General features: G+C 36.5%; 1 protein-coding gene across 1 annotated transcript in view; it reads left to right on the top strand.

Moving 5' to 3' along the window:
• Positions 1–4,462: 4,462 nt before the first annotated feature.
• LOC107084039 (synaptotagmin-9-like) overlaps positions 4,463–15,120 on the top strand; it is a 14,173-nt gene continuing 3,515 nt past the window's right edge. The window contains exons 1-3 of the mRNA XM_015373685.1: positions 4,463–5,136; positions 9,649–10,144; positions 10,354–10,909. Of these exons, the coding sequence (XP_015229171.1) occupies positions 4,989–5,136; positions 9,649–10,144; positions 10,354–10,909 (1,200 nt within the window). The 5' untranslated portion in view covers positions 4,463–4,988. The remainder of the gene's footprint in view (positions 5,137–9,648; positions 10,145–10,353; positions 10,910–15,120) is intronic.

Raw genomic sequence — 15,120 nt, 5'->3', positions numbered from 1 at the left:
CTTCTGAGAACCCGATATTCACCCAGACTGTGTGCGTAAAACATTTATTGTCAGTTTCTGATGATGATACATGAAATTCAGGCAGCTAGATTGGTAAAGCAGACAGGTGATGGCCAAAACAGCTTGGTAACAGCCAGAATATAGAGGTGTTAGGCTTGAGGAGACGGATTAAGTTACATCCAACTGGTGACAGGCTTAAAGCTTGGTTTGAGCAGACTGGAGGCAGGTTGAACAAAGTAGGGGCAGATAGAGTAGTCCAGAGTGAGAAACCAATGAGAGTCCAGTAAGAGCAGGCTGAGTGAAGACACTCAGTCACAAGTTTAACATTGACTTTAGAGAAGAACCAGTAAGGACAAGATGAGCACAGGATAAGAAGAAGGGTGGCAATGCAGAATGACACTGAGTAATCCTTATACTGTACAAACAAGGTGTAGACAATCTGTCAAAGAAAGGCACGAAGACGCAGGTATAACAGGTGTGATTCAGCTGGACAATAAAATCAAGAGCAGAGCAGAGAAGTAAACAGACCAGAAACTTCTACAGAGAAAGAAAAAAATTGCTGTTAAAAATGCCCAGTCAGATGTAGAGCTAAATAATTTATTTATATATTTATGAAAAAAGCTTAAGATCAATCGCATTTATTTAAGTTATAAGACAGTGAGCAAGAATTGGTCAAAACCACATCTGAGAAACTGATGCAAGTCCGTTTTCAGTTAAGGCAATTTCTTGAAGTTGACATTACAACAAAGGTTGTATTGCTGAGTTTTGTGAACTTTTTCACAAAATTTGTTCAATATTACACTGTCATTCAACTGTCCTAAACATAACTTTATTCATGGTGTATTTTTTACTATATCTTTGTTTTCTGCAATACTTTGGGTTTCCATGATGCATGCTCAGAATTATATGTTATATTATATGTAGCAATTTGAATACATTTACAAAGAATAATGCGTTCCTTCCCCTCAATGTATATCCAACACCTCATTACAGTCAAGAATATGCACCTCAGGTATCTTTCTATCTGTTACACATTCTTGACAGAACTTCTGCCAACACCTTAAGTTGGCTTTGGGTTTTATGTAATTGCATATTTCTTTTCTCCTTAAATGTTCAAGGACTCTCTTTTAGCTACACAGAAGAGTGAATCTAAAAGAGCAATTGAGATGAGAGGATCCCATTCGATTGCCCTTCTTTGAAAGGATTCTCTGAGATATGCACATTGTTTGATGCAAAGCAAGATGAGAGCCTTGGGCACAAGATAACAGATTTTGTGGTGAATAGCTTGTTATCAATCTCATTGAGTCTTCTTTAGCCACATGTGGTTTCTGCTTCACTCTCCCAGCTACTTAGTATTCCACATCTTAAAGTTTGCTTAGCATTTCCCCTATAGCATGGCCTTACCAAAACAGGCGTAATATAGAAACAGGTAAAACCTCTGTTGATGTTAAAATCTAGAAATGAAGGAAGATAAGCCATATCCAGAGTCATTGTGCATCTTTTGATATATAACACAACTTGTATGTAGTTACAACAAATTATAAAAGTTAAAGAAGCTTGAAAATATTTAACTGGGTGAGAATTGAATGGGTTCTTGTCAGTCTCAAGTATTGTCCCCCCCATGCCACAAGCTTACTCAGGATGAGTTAAACTCCATCATATTTTAAATTCAGTGCCACAGATCTCAACAAAGATTTGGGATGGTGGGACAAAAAGAAAGTACTGTACAGGTAATTGAGAAATAAACAATGACTCAGAAAACAAAAACTTATACCTCAGTCAGAAAGGCACAGTCGAAATTACTAACAGTACCAGAAGATTACCTGTATACCGATAAAAGATTAAAAAGACAAAATATAAAACATGCTTCATATGGCAGAAAGTATGCATTTTCTAAACTTAGGCTGAGAAATCACTGCATCATCATAAAAACAGACAGAATGCAGTGTTTGTCTGAGTGAATGGGTGGCTGTCATGCACAAAATGGGCTTATGATATCAGTTCTGACAGCTATTAAGCCTGAGTTGAGATTTTCTGTGGTTCCTCACTGAAACAATGAAGCTATCAGCTTTACTGTTCTGAGACCTAGATCATTATATGGACAATGGTCAAGCAGGTCCAACATTCATGGGCTACTGTCTTCCTGTGAACACTTGCAGATGATGGTAGCTAATAATCTTAAAAAATGCACCATTAATTTAAAGTACTGAATGGGGAGAGAATTGGTAGAAACAAGGCGCAGTCTTCCAAGAAATAAAGGAGTCGATAATGACAAAGACTGAAAGGAAGAAAATGAGAGTAATTACGGTGCAGAGAGAAGTATAAGAGAAGTACAAAACATAATATATAATATAATATTTAGGAAGGCAAGCAAAAAGGCTTGGAGAGCAGAGCTTGGATGAAGAATGTCTTGCTTCAGTTGCCATGGACACCAAGTAGGCTGACTTTGCGCATTGCTAGCAATTTTCTTTGAATGGAAAACCCACACATTGAACAAGACATAGGACCCATTAACCACTCCACACAAAAGCTCACACAACCAACTCCCCAAGTAGAGAGATTTTAACTTAAACAACAGAGCAAAAACATACTTTGCTGTGATCAAGTACCAAGACTCCATCTGGGAACTTATTACAAGAAGGGATCAGAGGCAAAGTCAGGTTTATATAAATATATACATACACTATCTTATTAGTATTAAAGCTTAATTTCTGAAGAAATAAAAGGCTTTTAGAAACCTTTAAACATTTTTCTTTGACAACTGAACCCCAGAGTTTTCAAATATTTTAATGAAGGAACTGATTTTTGCACACAAAAAAATAAAAATCAATAATAATCAAGATCTTAAAAAGAGCCTGTTTGTTAATTTACTTTTGCATTTACTTGTAAACCTAGAAAATGTAGTAAAAATAGGATTTTTCAACCCCCTAGTATTTAGGACATGGATTCAGATGTATATATTACTAATCAAGCATCTCACTCTTTGAAATGTTCTTTAATATAGCCTTCTATATTATATTAAGCCTTCTTATTAACATAAAATCTGCCTCACTAAATACCAAATAGTGGCTTTAATTGTCATATTTAATCACAAGCCAAAGAAATGTCATTGTCATTTGCTTGACACACGATTTCTAAGTTTAATTTAACTCTTATTTGGAAGTGGAAACAGGCTTTCAAACAGTAATCCCTGTTTATTACATTATGAAGTTAATACCATGTCAACTTATTTCGTGGCTGTATTCTTACGAAGATGGTGACAGAAAAGTAGCCCTACATTTATTGCTTGACTGGCAAACTGCAAGATATGATGCCCAAGGCATCAGTTTAGCAACCATATGAAATAGTGTGTAGCCTATTTTTGTATTCTATTAGCTGGATTGATTGTAGATCGTTAAAGCTTAAAATGCATTCATGATGATTTGATTTACATGAACTTTGCATCAGATTCAAGTACAAATACCATTAATTACATATTAATTGTAGGTTGCATTCAGGTATTTTTAGTTCACAATTGTTTATAAGAGTCTCCAATCATTTGACAAAAGCTCAACACCAACACCGCAAATAAAAGAACCATGGAAGTGCAGCTGAATAAATTCACAGCTCATTATGGGTTGTATTTATGTGTGATGGAATATGACTACTGGGTCTTCTGTTTCTGGTGGAAGGAACACAAAAATCACAGACAGTGCAAGACTAATTATCTTCTTTTTCTATTCTAAGCATAAATTATCTTATCCTTTTTAGTCTTGACTTGTTAAATCACAACAAAAAAAGACTGCTAATCAAATGTGAAAATGCACACAAATTACAAAAAATCCACCTCTTTTTCATATCTACAAATTTTAAAAGATATAACAACAATATCAGGGTAAGTTTGAAAGAGCAATGCTCAAATGCAGATATAGAGGCATAGTAAAACATGAGGAAAATGATTAGATCAGAAAGAAAATAGCACATTAGGAACTCACTAATTGACACCAAAATAAGTGAAGAAACAAAATAAACCATGAAGGAACTAATGAAAAAACACGAACCTGTTATAGAAACAGAGGCAAACACAAGGATATTGTGAAAAAGAAATAGTTAATCCATGATACGATAATCACACTAGATTGCAGTGAGTAATTACCTTTTAAAACCTTTGTTTGAATTTGTTAAATGCTATTACCATACTACTATAAACAAGAAGATAAATTAAGATAAATTAAGCCCCTGCTTTTAAATGCATTGTGTGGCTCTATCGGAGACCGTATCTTAAAAGCATCAATGAAAATCCTAACTTTCTTTGTGATGAAAAATGCTGTCAATGACGATTTTCGGAGGTATTTTACACAAATTGAAAAAAAAAATTAATGGTTTTTGAGTGGGAGGCAGTCTTGCCCTAAAAGGCTGAAATGATTTCACAAACCGAAAAAAGGGGCTTCTGATTGGCCATGTGCAGGAACGTAAAACCACACAAGGAAGAGCAGAGATCGAGGCTTTTCATTGGTTGTAAATCTCGCAAATGCGGCTTTTTTATCCTCTTCTATTTTGAAAAAAATAAAATAAAACACAGTAGAGCTTTTTCTTTGTTTTGGATTGGTTCGTGGGTTAAATAGGAGGTTTTAGACACCGTCGTTTCCGTGATTCAAACGTTTTATTGCAGCGGCGGTACGCACACACATTTCAGCACCCTGGACAACGCACGGCGTCGCGGAGGTGGTGCGTGGATTCAACCGGTGGCTTCCAGCTGAGCAGCAGTGAGAAGAGGGTTTCACTTAGCGTCACATAAAAAAATAAATAGATAAAAACTGATTGTACTCCACATGTTGGAGAGTTTGCTTTCCCTCAGGAGCACTTGGATTTTTTTTTTCACGCTTTCACATAAAGAACTGTGGTGGACGACGTGCCTCTAGGTGAGTGGTTCACTCCAGAAACCGTGCTGACCAGCGAGGGATAGGTGCCGTCGAGAGACAGTTCATTTACAAGGATGCTGGTGGGAAATGCCTGGAGACAGAGATGACGAGATTTGTCAAAAAGCACTCGAACTCCTTTCAGATCTTTGCTCGAAGGGGGAAGTGCAGAACGAAAACTGTCTGGATTTCATCTACTATTTCCGAGACCTCGCCAGGCCACGATATTCTGATTCAGGTGAGGCTTCTTTTCCACGCATTCTTTCGGCGGAGCAGCTGATCTGAAGGGAATGTGACTTGTCATTTACCGAGTAAAACGTGAAATGTGTCATGAACTCTCGCGCTAGACCGTTTCTTAGCAGATATTTAATACATTTTGATTCATGTCCCTTACAATAACTTGTTTCAATTCTAAACTCAACTTGGAATTTAAGGGGGTGGTTTTAGATGATTGAGATTCACCAAAGGGAAATTAAGGTGCATTCCTGACATGGTTTCATGTAGGTACTCCTACATAGGATAATATAATTAATGCGGTCTTTATCGGTTGAGTAAACGTGTCTCTGTGGTCTTTTTGCTCCCTTTGTAGTTCACAGATCTGATTCTGACTCTAGACTTACTTATTTAAAAGTTGAAAGTCTTCTTTAGCCTAAAAGCATCAGGAATCAAGGAAGGGAACATGTTTATTTGTTCATGTAAACCATATCAGACTCAAAGCCGAATTTCAATAAATGATATCAACGAATATATTAGATTATTAAGGCTTTGAGGCATTGAAAGCTCACTTGGCTGACTTGGTTGGTTGAATGCGCGTGCGCAAAGGAGCAATAGATCGTGCTGGGCACAATTCCTGCACTCTTCTACAGTCAGTTTGGGGGAGGGAAAATGAGTGCACAAAGTGTGGCTTTTTAGGGCGTCATTTTTAGGTTTACTAATTTCCCCTTATATAAAGCTGCTTCTTTTTTGTCTATTGTATGATTTTTTTTTTTTTATCATAAAGCAAATCAGAGACATGAACGATCACAGTGAACATGATGATGAGTTAATGTTACAATAGTCTTCATTTCTCATGTAACAGGGTACTTTCCTCATAACAGAATGATTTAATTAACAAAGATCTGATTTAAAGAGCTCTATAGCTGGGATAAAAAACACTTATTTACATTTATTCCTAATGAACTTGTGAGTGTTGCTTTCATTTTTTTTTTTATTAGCCTTAGACATACTGATTACTTAGCTAATAATAACTGTTAGTCACTGTAAGCCACTGATCAAATATGTAAGACATTTAGTTAGACAAGTTTAAGATAAGCTAAACTATATGAGTGTTCACAGAAATTTCAGTCTTAGGATCTCTTTAAGCATCAGACCTCTCAGAAAAGACTTTAAAAACAGTGCCATTCTGGGTCAGACATAGCTACTGTATATGAGTGTAAAGAACTAGCTTATGCTTCTATTAAAGCTTTTCCCTCTTCAGCTTCATCAGTTTTAAAATTTCAGGATTAGTATGCTCACTTGTCCTGTACCCTAATATAAGCCAATACACAACATTTATTCACTTTCTCTCCTTTGTTACGCCAAAACAGACCTTGTAACATATGCATATATTAAAAACACTTGTATAGCACTGGGGACACTGAGTAGGAGATAACAGTTGTGCAACATACTTGTTGCTTTTCTAGGGCAGTACAAAAAACTTCTGCTTTCTATAATTATATTATATTTGTAGCTTACTATTGGCCAGCATGTCTTATAGGTTTTAAACCAAGCATCAGAGAGGATCAAAGGGGAAACCACTGAAATTAAAAAATCCTGTACCTGGAAACCATCTTTTAATTAGCAAATAGCAAAATACAGTAATACTGGTTATTATGCATTGAGAAATTTCAGAATAAGAAAGTACAAATACTTTTTTCACCACTTGCTAACCTCCTACACTATTGCACCTCTGAGGGTCTTGTGTACTAAATTGGATCCACCTTCTCTATTGTCATGGCGTCTCTGAGTCTATCCAGGTGTCTGTGGATCCCTCTTCCTTTGGCATTTTGCCAAGCTCTGCTCATTGTCCTCAGATGGCAGATCCCTCAGTTTCTCTATGATCACACTTACTCTGTGTTCACAAAATCTCACAGCACAGAAAGGACAGTTGGTCTTAGTTCCTTTGCTAACTTCTATGAGTGTGCTTACAGACAGACTTAGTAATACAGTAAGCAATGTTGCTCCAAGAAACAAAAGATACAAAATGTACAAAATTACATTCAATATATATATACTGTATCTATACCGTATATATATATATCTATACCGTATATATATATATATATATATATATATATATATATATATATATATATATATATTTTTTTTTTTTTTTTTTTTTTTTTTTACATTTCTTTCTTTCCCCTTGTCATTGGGTTGACAATCATTAAATTTAGAGGGTTTACTCTACTGTACAAATATAATGAAATAAAAATTGTACTGAGTTTATTATTCTTTAAATTTGCGAATAAGAAAAAAAGTCAAATTTGAAAACTATTTGTCCTGTTTATTTTTTTTTTTATTAAGTTTATATACAGAAATGCTACTATTACACAACAATGTTATTATTAAACAATAATTGACTGATACTGTATATATTTTTATAATTATTTAAGTACTATATCCACAGATTTTTTCAAATGTATTACAAAAAGCTCTATCGTTTCTCTGTCACAAAAAGCAACTAATGGCATGTTGCATACTCAGGTTAAGAAAACAGAATATGTGTGCATCACTGTCACCAGGTATTTAAAAATAGATAACACTTTGTGGATTTGGCAGATACTGCAGCTATAAGAAGAAAAAAAAAAAGGTTAAAGAGCGTGAGAAGACACTTACCGGTATGTGTTGGGCATGTTTAGATTTAAGTAGTTAACAAAGAGACAGTATGAAAACGGAATTACTCGCCCCATTTAAAGTTCAAGCAGCTTAATCCGAAGCTCAGGCACATATGGTGGCCAGAACATCAATAAATTCACAAGGGATACTTGAAAGTGGTGGACCAGTGCCAATTAAGCAGGCACATTGTACAATGCTAGATGACAAAGAAGTACAGCGTGTTTATTTCCTGGACAAAACCATTGCAAAACTACATCAAGTGACTAGCAAGGACCTCCTAGTTTATTATCTTAATGTAATACTTTTGTTGTGAGATTGGAAACAAGGCACCAGGAGTAGCAGACATGAAGAAACTAATTTTAAAGGACGCTTCAGTTATTTTTAGCAATCAAACTGAATCACAGTGGTTTGTATTCTCTCATTTAAAATAAAGTTTGTCATAAGTCTAAAGAATTATTGAAATCTGTGAGCATCTGGTTAGCTTTCAATGTGGTTAGCATATCCATTGACTCCTGGTTGGATTAAGCCCCAGTAAAACACATGACCGTAATTAATTAAAAGAACATTATTTTCTGGCTGAAAATAATGTTCCCTCATGTTGCTTGACCTGATACCTCTGGTGATATCCATTTTGAGGTATACATCTTTAAATCTGTTATTTATTAGTTACTTCAGGATTTTTGAGGATCTTTAGGGGTTTTACAATAGGCTTTGGTAACTGTTTTTGTGTCAATAAAAAAAAGAGCATTTTAGAATGAAAAATATTTGTAGCAGTTATTAAGTGTTTCATTTTTAATCAGTTTTCTCTCAAAATACTTCCAACTACAACATGAAAACTATGGAGGACCAGCTCTACCATATTTCAAAATAAATACAGAAATAAAAAAAAGCGTCTTAATTTATTCGCCTTTGTAATGATTACCTTATTTATTTATTGTTTGTTATAATCTTTAAATTTATTTATCAGTTACTTATTTTTTGAATTATTTTTTATGTGCATGTTTTACTATTTTTGTCTGTTTTATTCTTCTTTTGTATTTTTTTACTCTATTTTTTCAATCCGATTTATTTCTGCCTGTCGTTTTTACATTTCTGTATGCACTGCCCTTTTTACATTTCTGTATGCATTTCTTCCTCATTATGCAAATTAGGAAGGTTTTAGAGGGTCAAGTTCTGCCCAACTTCTAGTGCTTTTTTTTTTTAAATAAAGGCACTAGAGGGGTCTGAAAAGTTGGTAAATATAGCCACAGAAGCGTTAAGTTGGCGACACGGCTCTTCACGCCGTTTGTTTTCAAATGGTTTGCTGTTGTCTGTTTGGACCTTTCTGCACATGCGCAGGAAATGGACTGATCCCAGAGAAACACTTAATATTTTAAGTGTTCTGAAGGCATTTTAACGAAAGGATTTTGATCAAAAACATAATTAATATGTCACATAAGTAATAGCTGTATTAACCTTACATGTAATCAGAGTTTTAGGGGGCCCCCAAGAACTCTGGGCCCTAGGCAGCTGCCTAGTTTTGCTTAATGGTAAATACGCCCCGATCATAGTATATACATACAAACTAAAGCTAATTTCTTCCTAAAGCCAGTGTTTGCTGAGGAATTCATAACTGGTAATTAACGTATATAGTATTTTTTAATTTATAAACAAAAAACTTCACTTAAATAATGCATTTGGAAGATAATTTTTATTAAGAGTTAATAATATTTTCTGCTATTGTCAATTCATGTTAGCTTTTGCAAAGCTTCAGCATGACATTACTAGTGACATCATGGAGGCGCCTGGCGGCAGCGGCCTTATACGGCTCTCAATGAATTATAAGTGAAATCCTTACCTCATTTTGATTTCTTCTCATTTTTGTTCCTCTCAGATATATCAGTGAGTCTACTATCACTAGTGGTTACTGCCTGTGGCTTAGCCCTATTTGGGGTCTCCCTCTTCGTCTCTTGGAAACTCTGCTGGATACCATGGAGGGAACGAGGGCTTTCACCCATGACAAAGGAGGTCCAAGGGCACATAAACCCCACCATGAGCCCTCTGCCCTCACAGCCTGCACCCAAACAGCCAGTTTACACTGCCGTAGACCCGCCATTGCACAACCGCCGTAAGTCATCACATTGTTCTGTTGCCAAAGAGTCTACCCCTGTTGCCTCTGTTGTGTCAGTGGAGGCGCCCATGACTCCTGTGTCACCCCCACCTGTGGTGATGGCCACACCAGAAGCAGCTATGAAGATAAGCTATACATCCCCTGACATACCATTGGATGCTCAAAGTAAAACCCGGGAAAATGGAGTTCACACTAATCCTCGGATGCAAAGGCAGACTACAGAGCCAGCACCTGGTGGTTGCTCAGTCTCTGAAATGGGGTCAGTATGGAATTTCTGTTATTTCTATATCTTCATCATCACAAATACATTGTTTGTTTGAAATAATCTAAGAAGCCTATATTTCTCTTATCTTTACTGTTATTGCTGTTATAGTTCTATCTTAAACGAGGAAAAAAGATGATGATTTTTACTGTTAATCAGTCTTTTCTATAGTCATTCTCTAATTTGCTGAAATGTTTTGTCCACAGTCAAGGTTCCATTCGCAGGCATATGAACCTCTCTAATCCGGACTTCAATGTGGCACAGTTCCAAAGACAGGATTCCCTTACTGGAATGGGTCTTGGACTTGGCCGTCTCAAACCCGAACTGTATAAGCAGCGCTCACTTGAGGGGGAGGAAGCCAGTTGCAGAGGTGGGGGCTGTGGTCGCCTCCACTTTATTCTTAAATTTGACTGCGATTTGGAACAATTAATAGTTAAAATCCATAAAGCAGAGGACCTCCCAGCCAAGGATTTCTCTGGTTCCTCTGATCCCTATGTTAAGATCTACTTGCTGCCAGATCGGAAGACCAAACACCAGACAAAGGTGCATCGCAAGACACTTAACCCTGTGTTTGATGAGGTCTTCCTGTTCCCTGTGGCCTACTCTGAGCTTCCTACACGTAAGCTTCATTTCAGCGTGTACGACTTCGACCGCTTTTCACGTCATGACATCATTGGTCAAGTGGTGGTAGACAACTTCCTGGACCTGGCAGATTTTCCCAGGGAGACAAAACTCTGCCGTGAGATCCAGTATGTATCCTCGGTAAGTCAGCACTAATGTTCAGATTTCAGTTACATAAAAAACATTTATGCAGCAGGTATAAAATATTAATACAATAAATATTAATGACAAATAAAATCTAAAAACAATGAGAGACTTTAGAGAAATAACAGTTTTTTTAATGAGAATGTCTTTTAAATAGTGTGCCTTGTAAGGGCTTAATAGGGGGAAGAAGCACTGTTGAATTCAACTTCGAAAGCTGATTGTAGTACAATTCAGTGGACTAGTCCTTATGAGCAACAGAAAAGAGAAATGTTAGAAAATAAAATGCAGAAACTATAGCCTTCAGATATGTTTCTAACATAATCCTTCCTAATGTTAAGTGCTGCCAGACATACGGAATGACTCATATTAGTTTACGTCTCCTGACATAGTTCAATAACTTCAGCTTCAACTAGCCTCACAAACTCACCACAGATGCATATAAAACAGTTTTTTTTTTAAATCACAGTGTTGTCTATCTCATCTACATCCGCCTGAGTGAAGATTATTTCACTGAAAGCTGATATTAAGCAGTTATTTGATAGAGTGAATAACTATAATCAAATTCCAGCTTTTTGCTATTCTAGGATCGTATTTATCTGCTGCTTCATTTTCATTGGCAAGGCTATATTAAAAGTAGCGCAAGTAGCACACCTTAAACATTGCCTTTGATAAGATGTGGTTTTGATCCCCAAGGGTCATTCGTAGATTATTTGGTTCTACAGACATCAAGAAATTGGTCAAATCACATGCTTTGCTGTGAACACACCTCAGATCCTGAACATGTACAGTAAGGAATATATAGTACAGATTACCCACCATTACTTTCAAAACTGCATACAATTTGTTCTGCTCAACAAATTAGTAATCGACATTCTGTGACAAAGGAGGATTGTCTGGGACCAACAAATGATGCATATCTTGCAGACTTTTCAGGAAATCCCGCATCTTGAGATGTGACATGTTGTCAAGGTAACGACATACACTGTCTTCCCGTTTCCATCTGATGTTTGAGCTAGCAGAAACTATCAGAACCTTTTTCTTAGTAGTCCTATAACCCATTTTAACAGACACCCTTCAGCCAGTCAAAATCCAGTATTCATCCGAACCATGTTTTTTTCAAATAATGACTTTGCTTTCCAACTTTCAACACTTGATAAAAAAAAAAAAAAAATGGTTTGATTGAAGTGACTTTGCTAGTAGGAAGAACAGTACAGCCTCAAGAGGTAGGACGTCCTGAAAAGTAGCCAATCGCAGGTGGGTTGGCTTGTCTGCTGGATAACGCCATCATAGTGAAAGGAGTGAGCAGAATAAGGTCCACACTTCAGGAGGGAGGATGCACATGCCTGGAAATCAGACCACATGCCTACAGAGAAGATAAAACCCCTTGTGTGTGACACATTGGAGCACTTTGTCACTATATTTGTACATGGGTGGGAGGAATGGTTTACAAGTGTGTGGATGAAGTAAAGCTAGTATAGTATAAGGCAAGTATTTATGGCATGTGAACCTTTTGGGCAGAATCCTGATGCCATATTCCATAGACCTGAAAAAGGCATTCAAGTGTGTCCTTCATGGCACAGTTTCAGGTCTATGGAGTCAGTTGCCATATAATTGGGGCAATCTGGTCTCTGTCAAGTGCGGCAGGACTCTGGTCTGCAATGCTGGCATTATGTCTGACCTGTTTTCACTACATGTTGGAATCCAGCTGCATTGTTCTCCGTACCTTATTGTACAAGATTTTAGGGTTTCTTCAACCAAGGACTAGTGGGGCTCTGATTTGGGTACCAGAGGTCTGTATCTCTACATCTCGCAATTGATATGGTACTGGAGTCTTCCTCCTGCCAAGACCTACCGCATGCGTTGGAGCAGTTCACAGCAGATTGTGCAGTGGCCAGGATAAAGATCAGCTCATGAAGATAATCTCCTCCAAATACAAGACCATGATTCTCAACTGGAAAAATATGGTTTGTTCTCTTCTGGTTGGAGGAGAACAAACTTAATTTGACTTTCCTGCTGTGTGTTGAAACATCACCTGGATAAATTGATTTTAACTGCAGACACACTACCAGTGCTTTTGAAATTTCCTGATTTTTTTTATGTGTCTAGGTTTTTGAATTAAATGCAATCATGCACAATGCACAATCTTCTTCTTAAATTTGTTTGCTTAAATCAAGAAAGCTATCATTCCTGGGCTCTTTTCCTAGATTGAACAGAGTTGTGTCCTAAAACAGGTTTTCCTAACCCTGGTCCTTAGGGTCTATTGTCCTTCATGTTTAAGGTGTTCCTGTCTGCACACCCTGACCTAAAGAGAAAGTGATCAACAGGCTTTTACAGCATTTGATGGCTGCTGAGATGGAAATGTAGTCATTCAAATCCGGTGTGCTTGAGTAGGGACACATATAAAACATAGACAGTTGGCTCTGAGGACCAGGGTTAAGAAACCCTGTCATAAAGGAGCACCAGTCTTATGTGCAGAGAATATTTTATACAATTTATCTTATCCTTAACCTCCTTTGGAACTGACCAATTAACTGTCTTGTCAGACTAAGACACAGCATGAGAGTCAAAACTGCTGGCAACAATCAGGATTCAAACCTGGGTTAGTACCATTTGCTCAACATTCTGTGATTAAATACTTTACCACAAACACAAAATTTAATGTCTCTTGCAAATGAACAGTAAAGCTGCAGCTTCATGTGAACCAGACTCTTGGCATAATTATATTTTATGAATATTTGGCAAAGAGGAATTGATCTAATTTAGAATAGTTTTAGTGAACTGGAGTTTGCGACGCAGGTCAAAAACAATAACCATTTTTTAGATAATATGTGATGGTAGGTATTATTAGGGTTTTGAGTACATTTTTTCCCAACATCTAACAAAATTCCTCAATCTTTACTTTTTTTGATTTGTATTAACCTGAATCTCACAGTTGTGTCTGATATCAAAGTCATTGCTATGCAACAATACTGCAGAAAAGGGTGATGTACTAAATTGCAGCACAAAAGACATATGAACAGCAATGTAGACATGTTAATGCATAATTTCAATGAAGGCTTCTGTGTATATCACACTTAAAAAGCTGTACGATTTGTGGCACCCTTAAAAAATTGTATGCAGTGGTTTTCCCATTGCCCAAATATAAATATATGCTTACACAATCATTCAAAAGTATACTATAAGATTGAGCTTGATAGGCAATACAGGGATTCACAGTTTTCCACATCCTTCATTCTCAAAAGTTTCTTTCACACTTCCAGTCCTCGGACCGCAAACAGCTCAAAGGCTGTAGGCGTTGCTTGAGCACAGCCTGTAAGACATGTATAAATGCTTGTTTCCACAGAAGTACATATTTCTCTTGGATATTGCCCCTAGGATATAGTACAAAGATATGAAATTGAATAAATACCTCAGCACAAATGATTTGGTAAAAATGATGACATTTTCATTAAGTCTCATTGCCAGAAGGTAAGACCATAATGTTCCTCTTGTTGCCAGATTCAGCTGTTTTAGCTCCACAGCAGAAGCAGATTGCATATTGATGAAATAACATGTTATTTTGCTGATACTGAGTATCTAATTTGTAATACAAAGAAATTGTATCTAATGCTTTTGTTTTTTCCCATTTATATTATTGTTTATGAGTGTAGCCCGGGACCTCGGGTACAGTAATACAAAAACAGTTTGATTTGTACTCAGATGTGTTTTTAGAACAAATGTCAATATATTTCATTAAAGATTATATTGGCTGAAGGTACAGTTCCGGTTTATATTTAAATCAGCCTTATTAATAAATCAGGTTTATAATATAGAAATAAATGTTGACAATTTACCATCAGTTCAGTTATTCTTATAAAAGATTCACACTCCAAAAATGTACAGCTGATTCCTTTAGAAAGTCAGTCATGAAGGAATATTAGGTGCATCTTGTCTAAAATGACCTGAAGATTTTTATAGAAATCTCAGTTAAAAATGTCAGTGTGCTGGATATTTAGAAAATACAGCTAATTTATGGATGTATGGATGTATGGATGGATGGATGTATGGATGTATGGATGGATGGATGGATGGATGGATGGATGGATGGATGGATGGATGGATGGATAGAAAGAGGAAATTTTATTATGTAAGTTTGGAATTTAATTATGAATGTGATGATGCCGAGGAATGAAAAGATATAAAATGGAATACATCAAGAACTAAGCAAG

The sequence above is a fragment of the Cyprinodon variegatus genome, unplaced genomic scaffold, assembly GCF_000732505.1.
Source record: "Cyprinodon variegatus isolate N-32 unplaced genomic scaffold, C_variegatus-1.0 Scaffold5, whole genome shotgun sequence".
Classification (NCBI taxonomy): domain Eukaryota; kingdom Metazoa; phylum Chordata; class Actinopteri; order Cyprinodontiformes; family Cyprinodontidae; genus Cyprinodon; species Cyprinodon variegatus.
The sequence above is the reverse complement of the archived record's forward strand: the minus strand, read 5'-3'. Positions and strand labels throughout refer to the sequence as shown.